At 43.9% G+C, this 20,777-nt stretch overlaps 1 protein-coding gene across 1 annotated transcript in view; it reads left to right on the top strand.

Annotated features, from left to right (window-relative positions):
- Positions 1-18,197, top strand: part of PLEKHA7 (pleckstrin homology domain containing A7) — a 927,681-nt gene extending 909,484 nt beyond the window's left edge. Inside the window, 3 exon segments of the mRNA XM_030201054.1 lie at positions 259-401; positions 16,409-16,509; positions 17,955-18,197. Of these exon segments, the coding sequence (XP_030056914.1) occupies positions 259-401; positions 16,409-16,497 (232 nt within the window). The 3' untranslated portion in view covers positions 16,498-16,509; positions 17,955-18,197.
- The last annotated feature ends 2,580 nt before the right edge of the window (positions 18,198-20,777 follow it).

Raw genomic sequence — 20,777 nt, 5'->3', positions numbered from 1 at the left:
ACAACAACAAAAGCATATATAAATGAGAACTGTCATTTTCCCCCACCCTAAACTGGTGTGGCAGGAGTGTGCATTTTCATTGCCTTGTGTGAGATCTTTCATCTGCTTTGTCTTGTTAGCTGTATGTCTGAACATTTTCAACCAGCAGGGCTGCATGAAAAAGAATTTGGGCTGAGGAGGAAATCTTATTAAAACTCCAAGGTAGTGGTGCTTTTTAGTGCTAACGTGCTGGGGAATTTTCTCTCTGTCTCTCTCTAGCGTGCACAGTATGCCACCCAGTCTTTCCCCAGATGAACACAGCCCCACAGACCTGGATTCCCAGCTACAGGAGCAGGCACGCATGATTACAATATCCTACGCTTTAGCTTCAGAGGCTTCCCAGCGCAGTAAGCAGGTAGCAGGTAATGTCCCTGTATACAAATACCCCCCCCCCCCCACACACACACACACACACACACACAAAACAAATCACTGCTCTTAATGCTGTTGCCTCTCTTGTACAATAGTTTGTCAGCAGCCTTTGCCATTGACAGCTTAGGGTATTGAACCTTAATTTAATAAGCTAAAACAAAACAAATGCTGATATCAGAATTGCAAAGCTCCAGAAAATCAGCATGTCCAGTATTGTTGTATATATAATTATTTTTTAGAATTGCATTCACCAGTCTCTAGTATGAGTAGCCTCGGTTGTGTTGAAACTCCTGGGAAATTTTAGGGCCCTTTTATTAAGCTGTGCTAGTAAATAGACTTAGCGTGTTCTTATGCAGGTCCTTCCTGTGCAATAACCCCTCAATTCCATAAAAGTTGCTAAAAATTGCACACTCGACCAATGTAGTTGAATAATGAGCCAATTAGTGCCGATAATTGGGCCCTAACAATTACCGATGCTAATTGACTTCAATTAGAAATTACGCATGTAAATGTAAGTGCCAAGATGTAGGCGTAAAAATTATGCATGGGTCCAGAAAGGGGGGGCGGATCATGGGCCTTCCTTTAATTTACTCTCGTAGTTCAATTCTGGTCACTGCATCTCAAAAAAGATATAGTGAAATTAGAAAATGTACAGAGAAGGGCGACAAAAATGATAAAGGGGATGGGACGACTTTCCTATGAGGAAAAGCTAAAGCAGCTAGTACTCTTCAGCTTGGAAAAAAGACAGCTGAGGGGAGATATGACAAGGTCTATAAAATAATGAGTGGAGCAGAACTGGTAGACATGAATCGCTTGTTTACTCTTTCCAAAAATACTAGGACTAGGGTGCACAAAATGAAGCTACAAATTAGTAAATTTAAAACAAATCAGAGAAACATTTTCTTCGTTCACCATGCAATTAAACTCTGGAATGTGTTGTCAGAGAATGTAGTAGAAGCAGTTAGCGGGGTTTTAAAAATGTTTGGATGACTTCCTAAAGGAAAAGTCCATAGACTATTATTAAAATAGATTTGGGGCCACTGCTTATTTCTAGGATAAACGCATAAAATGTATTGTACTTTTTAGAATTTTGCTAGGTACTTGTAACCTGGATTGGTCACTGTTGGAAACAGGTTGCTGGGCTTGATGGACCTTCGGTGTGTCCCAGTATGGCAATACTTAAGTACTTATATGTACTAGTTATACAATAAAGGGGATCCACACTTAATTTAGGCACAGGGATTTACACCAGGGTTTTTTTTTTGTGTAAATGGTCATGTCTAAAAGTAGTCGCTGTTCCCGTCACTAAGCACTATTCTAAAAAATGGTGCCTATGAGCGCTGTTTATAGAATAGCACTTAGCACTTTTTTTTGCACCATTTATAGAATTTAGTATATAGCTAAATTCTAGCCTGCCATATTTATGGCTGTGCGCTGTTACCATTAGTGTGCGGCCGTTTAAAGAGATTACCACAGGAGCACTCACCGCCTCCTATTTAAGAGACAGTAAGGGCCTCCATGTTAATCATGCTAACCAGTTAGCAGAAATTGCTGTATATACACTAACTGGTTACCGCTTCCACACCCGCTCCCCACCCATGCTATGCCCTCTCCAAAAATATGAAAAAATAAATACCATGCACTTAGGGCTAGATTCTATATATGGTGCTACGAGCTACGCGTGTTAAATTGGGCATGCATGTTAAATTGGGTGATAACCAGTTATCAGCACTAATTGGCAATAATTAGGATTTACTTGCATATTGTATTCTATAATGATGTGCGCGGATAGGGGCATTTTGGTGGGCATTCCCAAATGTTATGCATGATGATATAGAATATGGCCAAACTGTGCCTAACTGTAGGCATCCCCTTTATTAACTACCACCAACCAAGCACAATGTGGGGACTAATAATCAAAACATATAATTAAATGTCCCAAACATCTAATATAATAAAACGCACCCTCAACGTTCTGAGGACAACGTTCTGTGAAGCCATCTGACGTCACTCCCAGGCTGAAAGGTTTGTGGATTCGTGGTGTGAAGCCTTCAAGCCAGCCAGCCGTCTCTGCCCTGCCCTCGCATCAAACCAAACAAATCCGGAAGCGAAGCGTCAGGGAAGGAGGCGGCGCTCCAGACGTCTAGCCTTCCCTTCGCTGTGTTCCGCCTTCAAAAGAAGGCGGAACACAGCGAAGGGAAAGCTAGACGTTGGGAGCGCCGCCTCCTTCCCTGACGCTTCGCTGCCGGAACCGCCACGGAGGTAAATTTAAAAAGAAGAAAAAAAAAACAAAGGGATGCATGGATGCGAAGGGGGGGGGGGCATGGATGCGAAGGGAGTGGGGGAGAAGAGGGCGGGCCAGGCTGGGACATGGGAGAGAGAGGAGCATGGATGCGAGGGGGGGTCATGGAAGGGAGAGAGGGGACTTGCTGGAAAAGGATGAATGGAGGCGGCAGGGGACAGAGGAGCATGGATGGGCATGGATTGGGAGGGCAGGGCTCAGGGAGAGAGGGGAATTGCTGGAAATGGATAAATGGAGGGGGCAGGGGACAGAGGAGCATGGATGGGCATGGATTGGGAGGGCAGGACTCAGGGAGAGAGGGAAATTGCTGGATAGGGATGAATAGAGGGGACAGATGGGCATGGATGGATATGGATTGCAGGGCAGGCCTCAGGGAGAGAGGGCAATTGCTGGATAGGGATGAATGGAGGGGCCAGGTGACAGAGGAGCATAGATGGACATGGATTGGAAGAGCAGTGGGAGGGCAGGACTCAGGGAGAGAGGGGAATTGCTGGAAAGGGATGAATAGAGGGGACAGGTGACAGAGGAGCATGGATGGGCATGGATTGGAAGGGCAGGACTCAGGGAGAGGGGAATTGCTGGATAGGGATGAATGGAGGGGACAGATGGGCATGGATGGATATGGATTGCAGGGCAGGCCTCAGGCAGAGAGGGGAATTGCTGGATAGGGATGAATGGAGGGGCCAGGTGACAGAGGAGCATGGATGGCCATGGATTGGAAGGGCAGGACTCAGGGAGAGGGGAATTGCTGGATAAGGATGAATGGAGGGGACAGATGGGCATGGATGGATATGGATTGCAGGGCAGGCCTCAGGCAGAGAGGGGAAATGCTGGATAGGGATGAATGGAGGGGGCAGGTGACAGAGTAACATGGATGGCCATGGATTGGGAGGGCAGGGCTCACACTTTCACTCTGACTCTCAAACAGTCACTCTCGCATACACTCTCCCAAACATACACACTCCGAGGAAAACCTTGCTAGCGCCCGTTTCATTTGTGTCAGAAACGGGCCTTTTTTACTAGTCTATATAGAAAGCAGGATTTCTTTCAACACACCATCTGGTGCATGGGGATAATCAGATTAACTGCCTCTCACAACCATACGAACAATCTTGTTCTATCGCTACAGGCGAAATGGTGTGGTGCAAATCCTCATATAATCCCCTTACTTCTTTTTTATTTATCTTTTATATCCCAAAACTGTGCAAATTCGCAAAAGTATATAAATATATTATTTCTAAACATCAACTTATCTTTAAAAGGCAGCACCTTAAAGATAACAGGGAACCGCCCTGTTTGGCGGGGGTTCCCTGTTATCTTTAAGCTGCTGCCTTTTAAAGATAAGTTGATATTTAGAAATAATATATTTATATACTTTTGCGAATTTGCACAGTTTTGGGATATAAAAGATGCAAAAATAAATAAAAAAGAAGTAAGGGGATTATATGAGGATTTGCACCACACCATTTCTCCTGTAGCGATAGAACAAGATTGTTCGTATGGTTGTGAGAGGCAGTTAATCTGATTATCCCCATGCACCAGATGGTGTGTTGAAAGAAATCCTGCTTTCTATATAGATGTTTGGGACATTTAATTATATGTAACTAGGCATCGGCATTTAAGCAGTTCTTCGAGGACAAGCAGGCTGCTTGTTCTCACTGATGGGTGACGTCCATGGCAGCCCCCCCGAACGGAAATCTTCCTAGCAACAAAGCTTGCTAGAGCTTTTGAGTGCGCGCACCGCGCATGTGCGGCGAATCCCGCTTTAGTTCTTTTCTTTCCGCTGTAGAAGAGAGACTGCTTACGGTCTTTCTCCGTGTGCCCCTGAAAAGAGCCTTCATTACGTGGTCTTTTTCCGTGGTCTTTTTCTGCTTTTTTGAGCTGTGGAGCTGTTTCTTAAAATATATACAGTGGGGGAAATAAGTATTTGATCCCTTGCTGATTTTGTAAGTTTGCCCACTGACAAAGACATGAGCAGCCCATAATTGAAGGGTAGGTTATTGGTAACAGTGAGAGATAGCACATCACAAATTAAATCCGGAAAATCACATTGTGGAAAGTATATGAATTTATTTGCATTCTGCAGAGGGAAATAAGTATTTAATCCCTCTGGCAAACAAGACCTAATACTTGGTGGCAAAACCCTTGTTGGCAAGCACAGCGGTCAGACGTCTTCTGTAGTTGATGATGAGGTTTGCACACATGTCAGGAGGAATTTTGGTCCACTCCTCTTTGCAGATCATCTCTAAATCATTAAGAGTTCTGGGCTGTCGCTTGGCAACTCGCAGCTTCAGCTCCCTCCATAAGTTTTCAATGGGATTAAGGTCTGGTGACTGGCTAGGCCACTCCATGACCCTAATGTGCTTCTTCCTGAGCCACTCCTTTGTTGCCTTGGCTGTATGTTTTGGGTCATTGTCGTGCTGGAAGACCCAGCCACGACCCATTTTTAAGGCCCTGGCGGAGGGAAGGAGGTTGTCACTCAGAATTGTACGGTACATGGCCCCATCCATTCTCCCATTGATGCGGTGAAGTAGTCCTGTGCCCTTAGCAGAGAAACACCCCCAAAACATAACATTTCCACCTCCATGCTTGACAGTGGGGACGGTGTTCTTTGGGTCATAGGCAGCATTTCTCTTCCTCCAAACACGGCGAGTTGAGTTCATGCCAAAGAGCTCAATTTTTGTCTCATCTGACCACAGCACCTTCTCCCAATCACTCTCGGCATCATCCAGGTGTTCACTGGCAAACTTCAGACGGGCCGTCACATGTGCCTTGCGGAGCAGGGGGACCTTGCGGGCACTGCAGGATTGCAATCCGTTATGTCGTAATGTGTTACCAATGGTTTTCGTGGTGACAGTGGTCCCAGCTGCCTTGAGATCATTGACAAGTTCCCCCCTTGTAGTTGTAGGCTGATTTCTAACCTTCCTCATGATCAAGGATACCCCACGAGGTGAGATTTTGCATGGAGCCCCAGATCTTTGTCGATTGACAGTCATTTTGTACTTCTTCCATTTTCTTACTATGGCACCAACAGTTGTCTCCTTCTCGCCCAGCGTCTTACTGATGGTTTTGTAGCCCATTCCAGCCTTGTGCAGGTGTATGATCTTGTCCCTGACATCCTTAGACAGCTCCTTGCTCTTGGCCATTTTGTAGAGGTTAGAGTCTGACTGATTCACTGAGTCTGTGGACAGGTGTCTTTCATACAGGTGACCATTGCCGACAGCTGTCTGTCATGCAGGTAACGAGTTGATTTGGAGCATCTACCTGGTCTGTAGGGGCCAGATCTCTTACTGGTTGGTGGGGGATCAAATACTTATTTCCCTCTGCAGAATGCAAATAAATTCATATACTTTCCACAATGTGATTTTCCGGATTTAATTTGTGATGTGCTATCTCTCACTGTTACCAATAACCTACCCTTCAATTATGGGCTGCTCATGTCTTTGTCAGTGGGCAAACTTACAAAATCAGCAAGGGATCAAATACTTATTTCCCCCACTGTATATATATATCCTTATTTTCTTGTTTTTTCCCTTCTAAGTTTCCTTTTGTTCCCATTGCGGCTCTCTTAGGCCGCACGCACGCGTTTTTCCTTTTTTGTGCCCTTTTTGTTTGGCACCATCGAGAACGTTGACTTCGCCACCTCTATTTTTCCGTCCATGACATTGAGGATTCCCAGCGGCTTCAAGAAGTGCGGTCAATGCAACCGGGCAATCTCAGGTACGGATCCCCACTCGTAGTGTATCCAGTGCCTTGGGCCCAACCATCGCCCAGACACGTGTAAGTTGTGTCTTAGCCTTAAAAAGCAGACATAGGCGTCGAGATTAGCTCAGCGGGACCGTCTGTTTGGAGCTTTGCCCGGTTCTTCGCCATCGAGGTCGGCAGCGTCGATGTTGGCACCGGAGATGGCATCGACATCGGGAGCGCAAGTAATGGCTGTCCAGAGACCACCACACGCTGGGAGCAGTGAGCCATCGAGTGGGTCTCCACCTGCCTCGAAGACTCCTGCTGTGCAGGCACACCGGGACCGACCTCTTTCAGACCCAACCCTGAGGAGGCGTGTGGATTCCACGTCTTCCTCATCGGTACCGAGGAGTACCGATGCCGTGCCTCAAGCGAAGGCTAAGAAGCTTCGCCATCGGTCTCCTTCCAGACATGGTACCGGGAGCTCCAGGACGTCGAAGGATTCGGCACCCGAGAAGCGTTGATGCTGGGAGGATTGTTCGGCCTCCATTCAAGAGGTGTTGGTGCGTCGGCCTTTGGACAGCCCGGTACCGCCTCCCCATCCCTTGTAGATTCTGCCTCCAGCTCCTGCACCTGCCCCACAGCCTTTTCCGGCAAAGACTCTGGCTTGGAGGCGCTCGTCCATTCTCCCAGGTCTCCTGGAAAGCCTGCTGCGTCAGTCTATTCTGGTACCGGGGGTGCTTGCGCCCTCGGTACCGTTGATGGAAGCGGCGGCTGGCTCTGTGCCTGTGGTGCGGTCTCTGACGCCGGTACCGCTTGCGGCATTGACCTCAGGGCCTCGGCTGCCACCCAGGTCGACTCCCTGTCGACATCGCTGGAGGAAGCTTCATCGCCACCGGCACGGGAGTCGACTTCTTGACATCATCATCGAGGACATGGTTCCTCGGCGTCGAGACGGGCCCGGTTTCGGACTGCAGTCAGAGAACTCTTGTCCGATACCGAAGACGATGTCTCGTGGGAAGAAGAGGAGGATCCCAGATATTTCTCTTCTGAGAAGTCTTGTGGTCTTCCCTCTGATCCTACTCCTTCCCCAGAAAGAAAACTTTCTCCGCCGGAGAGTCTTTCTTTCTATTCATTTGTCCGGGAAATGTTTGTGGGCATTCCCTTCCCTGCGGTGTCTGTGGATGAGCCCAGGACTGAGATGCTCGAGGTCCTTGACTATCCTTCGCCACCTAAGGAGTCATCCACTGTCCCTCTGCATAATGTCCTTAAGGAGACATTGCTAAGGAACTGGATGAAACCACTATCTAATCCCACCATCCCCAAGAAAGCTGAGTCGCAATATCGGGTTCATGGAGAACCTGAGTTGATGAGAACGCAGTTACCTCACGACTCTATGGTTGTGGATTCTGCTCTCAAGAGAGCCAAGAGTTCTAGATATTTCGCCTCGGCGCCCCTGGGATGAGAATCTAGAGCTCTGGACTCATTTGGGAGGAAGGCCTATCAGTCCTCTATGCTCGTGTCCAAAATTCAGTCTTACCAGCTCTACACGAGCATTCACATGTGGAACAATGTGAAGCAACTGGCGGACTTGGTGGGTAAGCTCCCTGTGGAGCTCACCAGGCCTTTTCAGGAGGTGGTCAGGCAGCTGAAGGCATGTCGCAAATTCCTGTCCAGGGGTATTTACGATACTTTTGATGTTGCATCCAGATCCGCTGCTCAAGGTATAGTGATGCGCAGACTCTCATGGATGCGTTCCTCTGACCTTGGCAATCGAACCCAGCAGCGGCTTGCGGATCTTCCTTGCCGGGGGGATAATATTTTTGGAGAGAAAGTCGAGCAGGTGGTAGAGCATCTCCACCAGCGGGAAACCGCCCTCGACAAACTCTCCCACCGGACACCTTCAGCATCTACCTCAACAGGTAGAAGGTTTTTCAGGGGAAGGAGGACTGCTCCCTATGCTTACAATAAGCGTAGGTACAATCCACCTTACCGACAGCCTTGTCAGGCTCAGCCCAAGTGCGCTCGTTATCATCAACAGCAAGCGCCCAGAGAGGCCCCTGCAGCTCCCCAGCAAAACCAAGGGATGGGCTTTTGACCGGCTCCAGCTGAGCATAGCCACCATAAAAGTACCTGTGCCAGACGATCTTCCGGTCGGGGGGAGGTTAAAATATTTTCACCAAAGGTGACCTCTTATAACCTCCAACCGGTGGGTTCTTCAATTAGTCCGGTCAGGGTACTCCCTCAATTTCATCGCCACACTTCCAAATTGCCCACCGGGAGCTCAGTCTTTCAGCTTCCAGCACAGGCAGGTACTTGCAGAGGAACTATCCGCCCTTCTCAGCGCCAATGCAGTCAAGCCTGTTCCACCAGAGCAAGAAGGGCTGGGATTCTATTCCAGGTACTTCATTGTGTAAAAGAAAACGGGGGGGGGGGGGGGGGGGGGGAGAGATGCGTCCCATCCTAGACCTAAGGGCCCTGAATAAATATTTAGTCCGAGAAAAGTTCAGGATGGTTTCCCTGGGCACCCTTCTTCCCATGATTCAGAAAAACGATTGGCTATGCCCTCTGGACTTAAAGGATGCTTATACACACATCCCGATACTTCCAGCTCACAAGAAGTATCTTCGATTTCGTCTGGGCATTCGACACTTCCAGTATTGTGTGCCCTTTGGGCTCGCCTCTGCACCCAGGGTATTTACAAAATGCCTGGCGGTGGTTGCAGCATCGCTACGCAGACTGGGAGTGCACGTGTTTCCTTACCTTGATGATTGGCTGGTGAAGAGCACATCGGAGGCAGGAGCTCTACAGTCTATGCAGATGACTATTCAACTCCTGGAGCTACTCGGATTTGTCATAAATTATCCGAAGTCCCATCTCCTTTCAGTTCAGAAACTAGAATTCATAGGAGCTCTGCTGGTCTCACAGATGGCTCATGCCTATCTCCCAGAGGCGAGGGCAGACAATCTTCTGTCTCTTGTCTCCATGGCCAGAGCATCTCAGCAGATCACAGCTCGGCAGATGTTGAGACTTCTCGGCCATATGGCTTCCACAGTTCATGTGACTCCCATGGCTCGTCTTCACATGAGATCAGCTCAATGGACCCTAGCTTCTCAGTGGTATCAAGCCACAGGTGATCTAGAGGATGCGATCCAGCTGTCCACCGCTTTTCACAATTCCCTGCAATGGTGGACGATTCGATCCAGTTTGGTCTTGGGACGTCCTTTCCAAATTTCTCAGCCACAAAAAGTGGTGACAACGGATGCATCCCTTCTTGGGTGGGGAGCCCATGTCAATGGGCTTCACACGCAAGGAGTTTGGTCCCTCCAGGAAAGAGGTTTTCAAATCAACCTCCTGGAGTTGGAGCGGTCTGGAACGCTCTAAAGGCTTTCAGAGATTGCCTGTCATTCAAATTCGGACAAACAATCATGATGCCATGTACTACATCAACAAGCAGGGGGGCACCGGATCTTGCCCCCTGTGTCGGGAAGCCGTCCAGATGTGGCTTTGGGCACGCCAGCACGGCATGCTTCTCCAAGCCATGTATCTGGCAGGCGTAAACAACAGTCTGGCCGACAGATTGAGCAGGATAATGCAGCCTCACGAGTGGTCGCTCAACTCGGGCATGGTGCGCAAGATCTTCCAAGGGTGGGGCACCCCCTCGGTGGATCTTTTTGCCACTGAGCTCAATCACAAGGTCCCTCAGTACTGTTCCAGACTTCAGGCCAATGGCAGACTAGCTTTGGATGCCTTTCTCCTGCATTGGGGGAAGGGCCTTCTGTATGCGTATCCTCCCATACCTCTGGTGAGAAAGACTTTGCTGAAATTCAAGCAAGACGGGGGACCATGATTCTGATTGTGCCTTTTTGGTCGCGTCAGATTTGGTTCCCTCTTCTTCTGGAGTTGTCCTCCGAAGTACCGTGGAGATTGGAATGTTTTCCAACCCTCATAACTCAGAACGAGGGGGTGCTTCTGCATCCCAACCTCCAGTCTCTGGCTCTCACGGCCTGGATGTTGAGGGCGTAGACTTCGCCTCCTTGGGTCTTTCTGAGGGTGTCTCCCGAGTCTTGCTTGCTTCCAGGAAAGATTCCACGAAGAGGAGTTACTCTTTCAAATTGAGGAGGTTTGCTATCTGGTGTGACAGCAAGGCCCTAGATCCTCGCTCTTCTCCTACACAGACCCTGCTTGAATACCTTCTACACTTATCAGAGTCTGGTCTCAAGACCAACTCCGTAAGAGTTCATCTTAGTGCAATTAGTGCTTTTCATTATCGTGTAGAGGGTAAGCCTATCTCTGGGCAGCCTTTAGTTGTTCGCTTCATGAGAGGTTTGCTTTTGTGAAAGCCCCCTGTCATGGGATCTCAGTGTCATCCTCACCCAGCTGATGAAACTTCCTTTTGAGCCACTGGATTCCTGCCATCTGAAGTGCTTGACCTGGAAGGTCATTTTCTTGGTGGCTGTTGCTTCAGCTCATAGAGTCAGTGAGCTTCAAGCCTTGGTAGCCCATGCTCCCTCCGCACGCACCCTAAGTTCTTGCCAAAGGTGGTGTCGGAGTTCCATCTGAACCAGTTGTCTTGCCAACATTTTTTCCCCATCCTCATACCAGCCCTGCTGAATGTCAGTTGCATATATTGGACTGCAAGAGAGCATTTGCCTTCTATGTGGAGCGGACATGCCCCTTCAGACAGTCCGCCCAACTGTTTGTTTCTTTCAGGGTTACGCAGCCACTATGGAAGAGATTTGCAAGGCTGCGACGTGGTCATCAGTCCACACTTTCACATCTCATTACTGCCTCCAGCAGGATTCCCGACGTGACAGTCGGTTTGGGCAGTCGGTGCTGCAGAATCTGTTCGGGTTTTAGAATCCAACTTCACCCCTTAGGCCCATTTTTTGTTCTGTTCCAGGCTGCACTCTCAGATGTTTCTTCGTAGGTCAATCATTCTTATGTCCTCGCCGTTGCGATGCCCAGTTGACCTTCTTTTGTTGTTTTGAGTGAGCCTGGGGGCTAGGGATACCCCATCAGTGAGAACAAGCAGCCTGCTTGTCCTCGGAGAATGCGAAGATACCTGTAGCAGGTATTCTCCAAGGACAGCAGGCTGATTGTTCTCACCAACCCGCCCTCCTCCCCTTTGGAGTTGTTATTGTTGTTGTTCTTTGTTGCTTTTTGATATAACTGAGGCGTGAACGGACACACGCGTGGGCGGGAAGATGGCAGCGCATGTGCAGTGCGTCTGTCCCGCGCTCCGGAAGCTGTCACAAAGTTTGTTGATTTTTGCTGGAAAAATCTCTGTTCCTGGGCCACTGTGGACGCTGACCCATCAGTGAGAACAATCAGCCTGCTGTCCTCGGAGAATACCTGCTACAGGTAAGTATCTTTGCTATCTCCCCTCCCCCACTCTCATGTGCTATCTAGTGCACCAGAACTACAGCACAAACAGGCTGCCTAGATCCAGATGTGCTGTTCTCAAGTGCAACTGCTGCTTTTTCCTTCTGTGGGAGGAAGTAGTACCTGAAAGAAGTGCCTCCTGACCTCAGTTGCCCATTCAGCCTTTAGTTGTGATGGTGACACTGGCAAGCCCCTCGCCAAGTCTGAATGTCTAGTAGTCAGTAGCAATGTGAAGACTGGAAATTTGGCACCACAAACCCTCTCCAGCTCTGAATTTTAAAATGGCCACACAGAAAATCTATATTCGGTGGCAAATATAATTGGAGAGGTCAGCATTCATGAAGACAGCCAGTGCATAACTTTTTTAAATGAATAAATTCTCCAAATTCACTCATGCTATTGCTGCATTCGTTATCTGGAGAGTGGCTGAATTTTGCAGCTCTGCATATAACTTTCTGCTCTGCCCTCAGAACTTTTCAATTTAAAATGGTTAACTTGGCCATATAACAACTTAGAGCTAACAATTATTCATATAAGTAACATAGCATAACACTTTATTTTTATAGCCCACAATACCTTGTAGTGTGATGTGGGTTCCATACAAGGAGACTGGACATACCAGGAAATACAATTACAAACAATCAATCACATAATCAGATAAAACTAATAGTCAATTCCTACCATATTTTTGAAACAAATACATCTTAAGCAACCGTCTAAAATTTACATAACTCGAAGCCTGTACTATCAAAGACAAAATTTCTTTGCCTAATTTAGCTGCATGATAAGAGAACAAAGAATCAATACATTTCTTTCTAACTTTACCCTTCATAGTTAGAAAAGAAAGCAAATGTGCAGATCAAGAGGAACGTGCTAAATCTGACAAAACAAAACAGCGCATTACATAAGGCAGAAAATTTTAAATAAAACTCTAGCAGTTAGTGGCAACCAGTGAACTTTAGGCATAGTACGCTGACAGGTGAGCAGATCGTTTCAAAGAAAAACTTAACCGTAACACTATGTTCTGAATTGTCTGTAGCTTTCTCATTAATGACTGAGAACAACTTACATATACAACATTGCAGTAGTCCGAAGAACTAAGCAATAAAGCCTGAACCAGCAACTGAAATTGATGATCCTTAAAATATTTATGAATACAGCGTGACTTATGTATCAGGAAAATGTTTTCTGAACCACCTTGTTTTCTTGCCACACATTCCTCACAAAAAGCAAAAGAAAACAAAAAGCCATTTAGCTACCAGACTCCATTCATATAGAACTTAATGTCCTCTTCTCTAAGATCCACACATACCTTGGCTTGGTTCAGGACCAGACTGAAGACCTGGTTATTTAGTAAAGACTTCATTGGTGGCCCCTTTAGAGAGGAGGAACCTAGATAAACCCAAGCAAATTGTCATCTCCACTCTATTGTAGCTGTTCTACTTTTCACAACAGTATAATGTAACTTTACCTTTTCCAGATCCCTTTTATTGTATTGTATTGTAACCACCTTGATGCACATAGAGAGAGGCAGTATCAGAAAAATCACTAAGCTAAATTTAAGTGCTTTTTGAGTATCAGGAAGCATATGATACCTAGTGTAGCTACATACTATGATTAAAGTTTGCTAATTTAAGAAAATGTAAAAGAACGTGATCTTTTTTCTATATTTTAATCCTTACATCTGCCATTATTAAAATTTTATTTTATTTGGATTTTGCTCACACCTTATTCAGTAGTAGCTCAAGGTAAGTTACATTCAGGTACACTGGGTATTTCCCTGTTCCTGGAGGGCTCACAATCTAGGTTTGTACTTGTTATATATTTGATTGCAATAATAGGCCTGGATGAGATCCAGGATGTAAGAGAAGTCTGATAAATGAGGAAGCAAGAGTTAAAAAAAAAGACAAAATGAGAGGTTGGGTTATTATCTAGTATATATATTATTTTATGAGGTGGTCTATTTTATTGATGTTGATGATGTGACTCACCTTGGGCTTTTTTTGGTAAGGCGTATAATCCATTTGAAATAAGTGAATAATAAATTATCCTCTCTTGGGCTAGTACTGGTACATCCCAGGGTGAGATAAATATGCAGCAAGGGCAATATTGATAAAAGATTGCATTGACTGGTTTTCAGTCCTTCATCAGCAAGGTGGTTCTGTTCCTTTAGCTGGTAGGACCCTCAGGGTAAGAGGGAGGCAGGAAGTTAAACCAGGGATGATTACTCAGAATAAAGACTTGCATATTTCTTTTCTCAAAAAATAACCCCAGAAATATCTCGCATTTCAAAGCTTAAGAAGTAAAGCAAAGCCAGCATCTTCCTGTAATTATTTTTTGCACACTTTTCCTTTAGTGTTCTTTCTTTTGCCCCTATCCTTTCTTGTTCTCGATTTCTCTCTCTATATTTTTTTAATTTTCAGGAAGGGTGGAGGAAAGGGGCAGTATTTAATTTTCTATCTTTACCTTCTCCTTCTCAATCACAACCCACCATCAGCCTTCTTAATGGGGAAACGATATCAAATGTTTGTGACAGGGACAGCCTGGGAGAGATGTGGATCATGTGCAGAGACTCATTGTTGGGCCTCATTTGCATAAGTCATTAGAGGCTGAAATACAGGACAAAAATGTGGGATCACGTACAATTGCTCAATGGTGAAGCCAGCCCTGATATCTGAAAAGAAATGGGCATTCTTCCATTTATACGAGCCTGGGTTGTAGAACATGAGGTTTGGAGAAAGATGAAAATATTCTTTGAGAGCATATTCCTAGAGTACAGTGTTTGCTTAAGGAATTATTCTTTATTTTAAAATTTATTTTAAACTAAAAATCAGACTAATAAAGCACTTATGGAAAATGCAATTCTAATTGACTATCTGAGCACTTCTTTATATTTATAAATCACTTATCTAAATTACGCTGCAGGTAGCACAAGGACAAAGCGGATGATCAGCTACTTGTAACAAAGATTTAATTTGAGAAAACAAAATTGTTAATTTGCAGGAAGAGGAGGAGGAGATTTTCTCTGCTACTTGGTTAAAAACATCACCTTAGTACACCCAGCCAATCAGGTTTTCAGGATACCGTCCATGAATATGCATAAGGTAAATTTGCATGCACCACCTCCATTATATGCAAATCTATCTTATCCACATTCATTGTGAGTATGTTTAAAATCTGATTGGCTGTGTATGTCCTAAGGACTGGGTTGAGATCCCCTGCCCAAGAATGATGGTGTGGATAATGTGAGAATATAAGACATATCTCTTCCTTGTACCTCACTAGTAGCAGAGGAGCTAAATTACAAATTATAAAAAAAAGGAGAAATTTGATGAAATGTTGGCTGTGTCTTTGTGCTCTTACCTGACACCATTGTTCATTACTTTACCATATATATTAATCTAGTGATGGCTGCAGAAAAATAAATAGAATATTTATAGCAAAAATATGTATTGCAAAACCTTTTCTTGTAAAGAAGTGTAAAAGCAGCAGTGCTAGAAGAAAAAAATATGTAATTCAGATGGCAGTGAAAAAGAACCTTTAAGGGGGAAGTTATCAATGTGGATTACCATTAAGACATGTCATTATACTATTGACCCCAGTTGTTAGTAACTAGGTCTCATTGCATAAAAGGAGACCTGTGTTAAAATAGCAAAACTTAGTGGGAAAGTAACACATCTTAACAGTAGCCCACATTGATAACTATGCTCCTAACTCCCTTCTTTTTCACTTTAGGCTTTTATTTTATTCCTGAGATTTCAAATGTTTTTGATAGCTCCTCTTATCTCACTGCACTGAAGTTAAATAAATCCAGGTTCTTCTGTGTTGATCCTCATCAGAAGTCCCATGTACCAGTGCCCGATGTGTGTAATGACTCCAAAAGGGACTTTAAACCCATATTAAAAAACAATAAATCTAAATCCAATCCTTTCATATGTGAAGCATTCCACCATTCTTCAGGGCTGGCCCAACCATCAGGAAAGACTAGGAGGTGCCTAGGACAGCAGCATCAGGTGGGCATCAACAATAGTTGCAGGAAAAGCAAAGCAAGTACCGATAACCACACACTGAAAGCAGGTATGTTTATCAGTAGGAAATGTGGACAAAATAACCCATTTACTCAAATTAGTCTTGAAGGGGGCAACCAGTCCTGCCATTTTATAACATGAAAATGCTCAACTCATAAGAAGGGCCATCAGAATTAGAGGGAAACTACTTAAGAATATTGTTTTTATTTTAACTGAAATTAAAAACATTCCACCTCACACACACACAAGACCCAGAAAGGCAGAATCCAAGACCAACAAGAGTCATGAAATGGTTGATTACTAATGGTTGATTACTAATTTAAAGAATCTAGTTAGTACTGCTGCTTTAAATAGATAAACCTTCATTAAAACAGAAGTTTTCTAAGCCCTCCACCAACAGTTACAGAGGAATCAGGTAAGTACTTGATTAATGATTAAACCAGAAAGAATCTGCTCTTATTAAACTTTATTTTTCTGTTCAGCCTGAATGCTTCATACCTCACTGTATTACAAATTGGTGCTTAATTGTTAGAAAGCTAATTGTTTAATGTGCATGTCTAATTACATGACTTAAAATCCTGTGTATGATCCCTTGTAGCTCAGCAACTGGCCAATGCTCCCTCACCTTCTGTACCACAGCCACCTCACTCCCCCCTAAGCAATGGATTTCACTACACATTTGTCTAAGCACCTTTAAAAGTAAGAACTAACTGCTTTTTGGCATGTCTCATTTGCCATGGCTTCATGTGTTTTAACTTTGTGTGAACTTATTCCATTCTAACAGAATAACTCAGATTTGGCAGGTGGATAGGTTGTTGGTGAATCATGATGTTAGAGACCGGTGCTCTGTGATCTTTTTTGTGTCTGTTGAGATATTTCTGTACTGGCTGGCAGTGTTGGGATGTAATGTATTACTAAGTTACAAATTATGAGGCCCTTTTATTAAAGGGTTGGCAAATGGCAACAGGCTTGCCATGTGCCAATCCAAAACTACTGCGTGCCATTTCCAGTGTTACAGGAATTTTTTTCAATTTTTGTAGTGCTGGAACTTAACTGGAGGTAATTGGTAACCGGATTAGTGCAGCCTATCAAAATTGCTGGTTGTAAGGGCTCTCCACCAAAATGGCTGTGATAAAAGGGGGCCTCAATGCGCATCAAAAACATTTACTGTAGCTTAGTAAAAGGGCCCCTATATGCTTTTAACTATCAGATCTGATTAGGAAGTTTTGTTGGGTATCACTGTTGTCCATTTACCCCTGGGTTAGTGCAGGAGCCCCTATTGCCATCACAGTGGGTGGTTGTAACGGCTCCCCACCGAAATGGCTGTGGTAAAAGGGGGCCTCAGTGTGTATCAAAAACATTTACCGCAGCTTAGTAAAAGGGCCTCTATATGCTTTTAACTATCAGATCTGATTAGGGAGTTTTGTTGGGTATCACTGTTCTTTTTGGGCTATATTTATCTTTGAAAGTTTTTCTACTTATGATGTCATCCTGAAGAGTTTGCTTTGGTGCATCATTGGAGGCAGGGGAGGGGAGAGATTTTCCTCAGATTTGTACATATCACTCCTGAGCATCTAAAATGCTGGGTATCTGCGTATATTAGGGATATGCTGTTAGTGTGCATTCAGTTAATTAGCGCTCCTTAAAAAAATTAATGGGCATTAATTTTTTTAATAAAAGAAATGTGTGAAATGAACCAAAAACAGTTTGAAAATTGGTGGAAAAGTCCAAACAAGTCAATTTTACCCTGAGCACATTTCTGGTATGTGTGTGTGTGCGTAATGTAAATACATATATATGTGTATAGGTGAAATAAATTGTATTGCCCTCTTATCAAATGTTCTTTGATCCTCTTCTCTCTCTCTCCCTTCCTCATTTATTTTTATGGGGAAGAAGCCCTATTGTAGAAAGAAGTCTATTCTACATAAATACACAGCCCCAGTAACTTTAATGTTTTGCATACTGAGCCACCTTGCGCCAGTGTAATAAACTCTGTATCCTCTTACACTATCAGTTAACCACCCAGACTTGTTTTACAGGCATTCTTTACATAACAAAAGCAAAGTACATTGTTCTAGTTGTGTGGTACAGATATTTACAAAGTAACACACTTGTTAATTTTACTCTCTTTTACTTCATGCCAGCCAAAGCAGTAAGTGAGCAGTGACAGAAGATCCTTGGTGACTTCCCAAAGTGGAAACAGAGAGAGAAGCCAACATGTGTTACTCCAGCTTTGTGGGAGGGCATTTATCAACCATCTGCAGATATACTAACAGAGATGCCAGGAATAGCTCAGAGGCTTTCTCTTCACCAATGTGAATCGTTTTAGTCTGTCATACTTAATGCCTAACAATTCAGCCTTTATTTTAGTTCATATATATATATATATATATATATATATATATATATATATATATATATATATATATATATATATATATATATATATATATATATATATATATGATGACACTTTTAATACAGCCTGTAAAATACTTAGCATTTCAGAAGTAGAATGTATTTTAAGAATTTCTTTTAAATCAAGGGCTGACTTTATAAAAAAACAAAATCAGGAACTGTCATTATGTAGTTTTGATGTGGATTTTTAAATGCAGGATGGGCACACTGTGCACCTATAGACAGACACACACATACCTGATACATATGAACAAAATGAAATCTAGCAGCGAACTCACAGTTCAGAGTGGATATCCTTTCCTGTCCCTGGAGGAGGCTGGATAACAGCCATTGATTTCCCATGTCAGAGTTGTGTTGGTGGTGGCTGATCTGCATATCAGCTGCACCAGATATAATAAAACTAGTCATTCGTCCATTTCAAGCGTACTGCTTATGGAGGATATGGATGCTCATTTGTAGAAATTTGCCTTGGAAACCATTTTCCTATCTCTGCAGGGGGAATGTGTACACTCTGCAATAGCACGTGCAGTTTTCCCCATAGGAAAAAGGAGTGGGCTTAGGACAGACCTCATAAAATACTGCACTGGATTTACAAAGAGAAACTTTTCAAGCTCCTCCCAGGGTGCTTTTGCTGCTGCATTAATGAACTGACTTGGTTTCCTGGATCTTAGACTATAGAGAGTCACATATACATCCAGTTCAGCCTTCTAGTGCAACTTCTCCTTCTTGGTGCTATTTTACCTCACTGCACTGCACAAACCCGAAAGCAAAGTACCAGTAACCCACATTAAAGTGATCACATCCTCACAAGGCTCTGATCTCTGAAAGCATCCTTATCACTGGGGCTCTTCTTTGCCCATAATTCTGAAAGATGTTTTGTGATGTCACAGATATAATCATAATTCTAGATTTGAGCACAACACTGTATTTGTCTGTTCTAAACCAAAATATTGATAAAAACAAAAAAAAAGTATAATTTAGAGCAAAATCATACTGAATGTAATCTTCATGTAGAACAATGTCAAATGGGTTTGAGAGGGAGTTTAATTTTATTAAAAATAGTGTTCTTTTCTGCTTCTACCTAAAATATGTCCAAGGCAGATTACAATATAAAAAATGCAAATTACAACAGAGTACCTACTGTACTTGAAGATACCTGCTTCGGGCTTGGAGATGGTGTATAAATAAAAAAATGTTTTTCATAGAATTAATTTGAATACTTAAAATACATATAAAAACATAAATGATAAAATATCAATTCTTAAAAGATAAAGGGGCCCTTTTAATAAGGTGCGCTAAAATCTGGGCTTAGTGCATTCTAATATGGGACTTTTTCACGTGCTAAGCCCAGATTTACCGCAGCACAAATTAAGGCTTTTTAAAAATACTTTTTTAGGGGTTGTGTGCTAATGTTCACATTATTGCACATTACCTATAAAAAGTTAACACGAGAACACATCGCCGGTGCAGTGTGTTCCCTTGTTAACTCTACATTAGCCAGTTACTGCATGGTAATTCGAATGCACCAGCTGGTTAACACTTCCAGGCTCATTCTCTGCCCATGACATGCTCCCTCCAAAAAATATATTTAAAAAAATAGTTAATGTATGATTAGCACACGGAAAAGAGGAAAATACTGCATGTATTGCTGTAGCCCTAATGCGGTTTAGTAAAAAGGCTCCAAAGTGTGGTATATAGAAGCAGTGTCTGGTCTATTGAAGGCCCTCAAATGGAACATTTTGCACCCCTCCTCCCAAAATGGGGAACTCTCCTGGCCAGAAGTGGAGACCAGTAGCATTGCCATTTAATGAAGCTGGTACATTGGAATTGGTACGTTCTCACTTGCCCCCCCCCCAGTGGTCAAACCCAGGGAGGTCACTGGACAAAATGGTTCCCCCATACTTCCACCTGGGATCTAGCTTGTGGAAGGACTCGGGGGGGGGGGGGGTAGAGTGAGGAAAGGAAGTCATCAGAGAACATAGGTGAGTCCAGGGTCCTAAGCAAAAATCTAGCACTGTCAGATGTTCCCTTTGGAAGCAGAAACTACAAGGTTTACATGGGACTGAAAGCAAGAGCTTGGGAAAATCACATCAAAACCTAGGATGCTCTTATAACAGGAAAGTTTACACTGGAATACTACAATGTAGCACTGGATACCTTAGGGGGTAATTTTAAGACATTGTGAGGGGTAAAACAGTGTTTTATGTGCAGAAATCACCTTTTATAAATCTATGGACTAGATTCTATGTATCACGCCTAAATATTCGGCACCAAAATGAAATTTGCTTAGGCGTATTCTATAAAGCAAACTTTAATTTAGATGTACTTTATAGAATAAGCCTAAATGTCTGCACAGTTTATAGAATATGTAGAGCGCCAGTCCATGCAACTAAATGTAGTTGCAGTCAATTATGCCAGTAAAACCTGGTGTGAATCCCGATGCCTAAATTAGGCGCGGAGCAGGTGTATTCTATAAAAACAGGCATAGATTTTAGAATGCCCTTGACCCACCCATTCCACACCCATAACCATGCCCACATTTCAAGTAC

This window comes from Microcaecilia unicolor, chromosome 4 (genome assembly GCF_901765095.1).
Source record: "Microcaecilia unicolor chromosome 4, aMicUni1.1, whole genome shotgun sequence".
NCBI classification, from domain to species: domain Eukaryota; kingdom Metazoa; phylum Chordata; class Amphibia; order Gymnophiona; family Siphonopidae; genus Microcaecilia; species Microcaecilia unicolor.
This window is presented reverse-complemented; position numbering and strand designations above follow the sequence as displayed.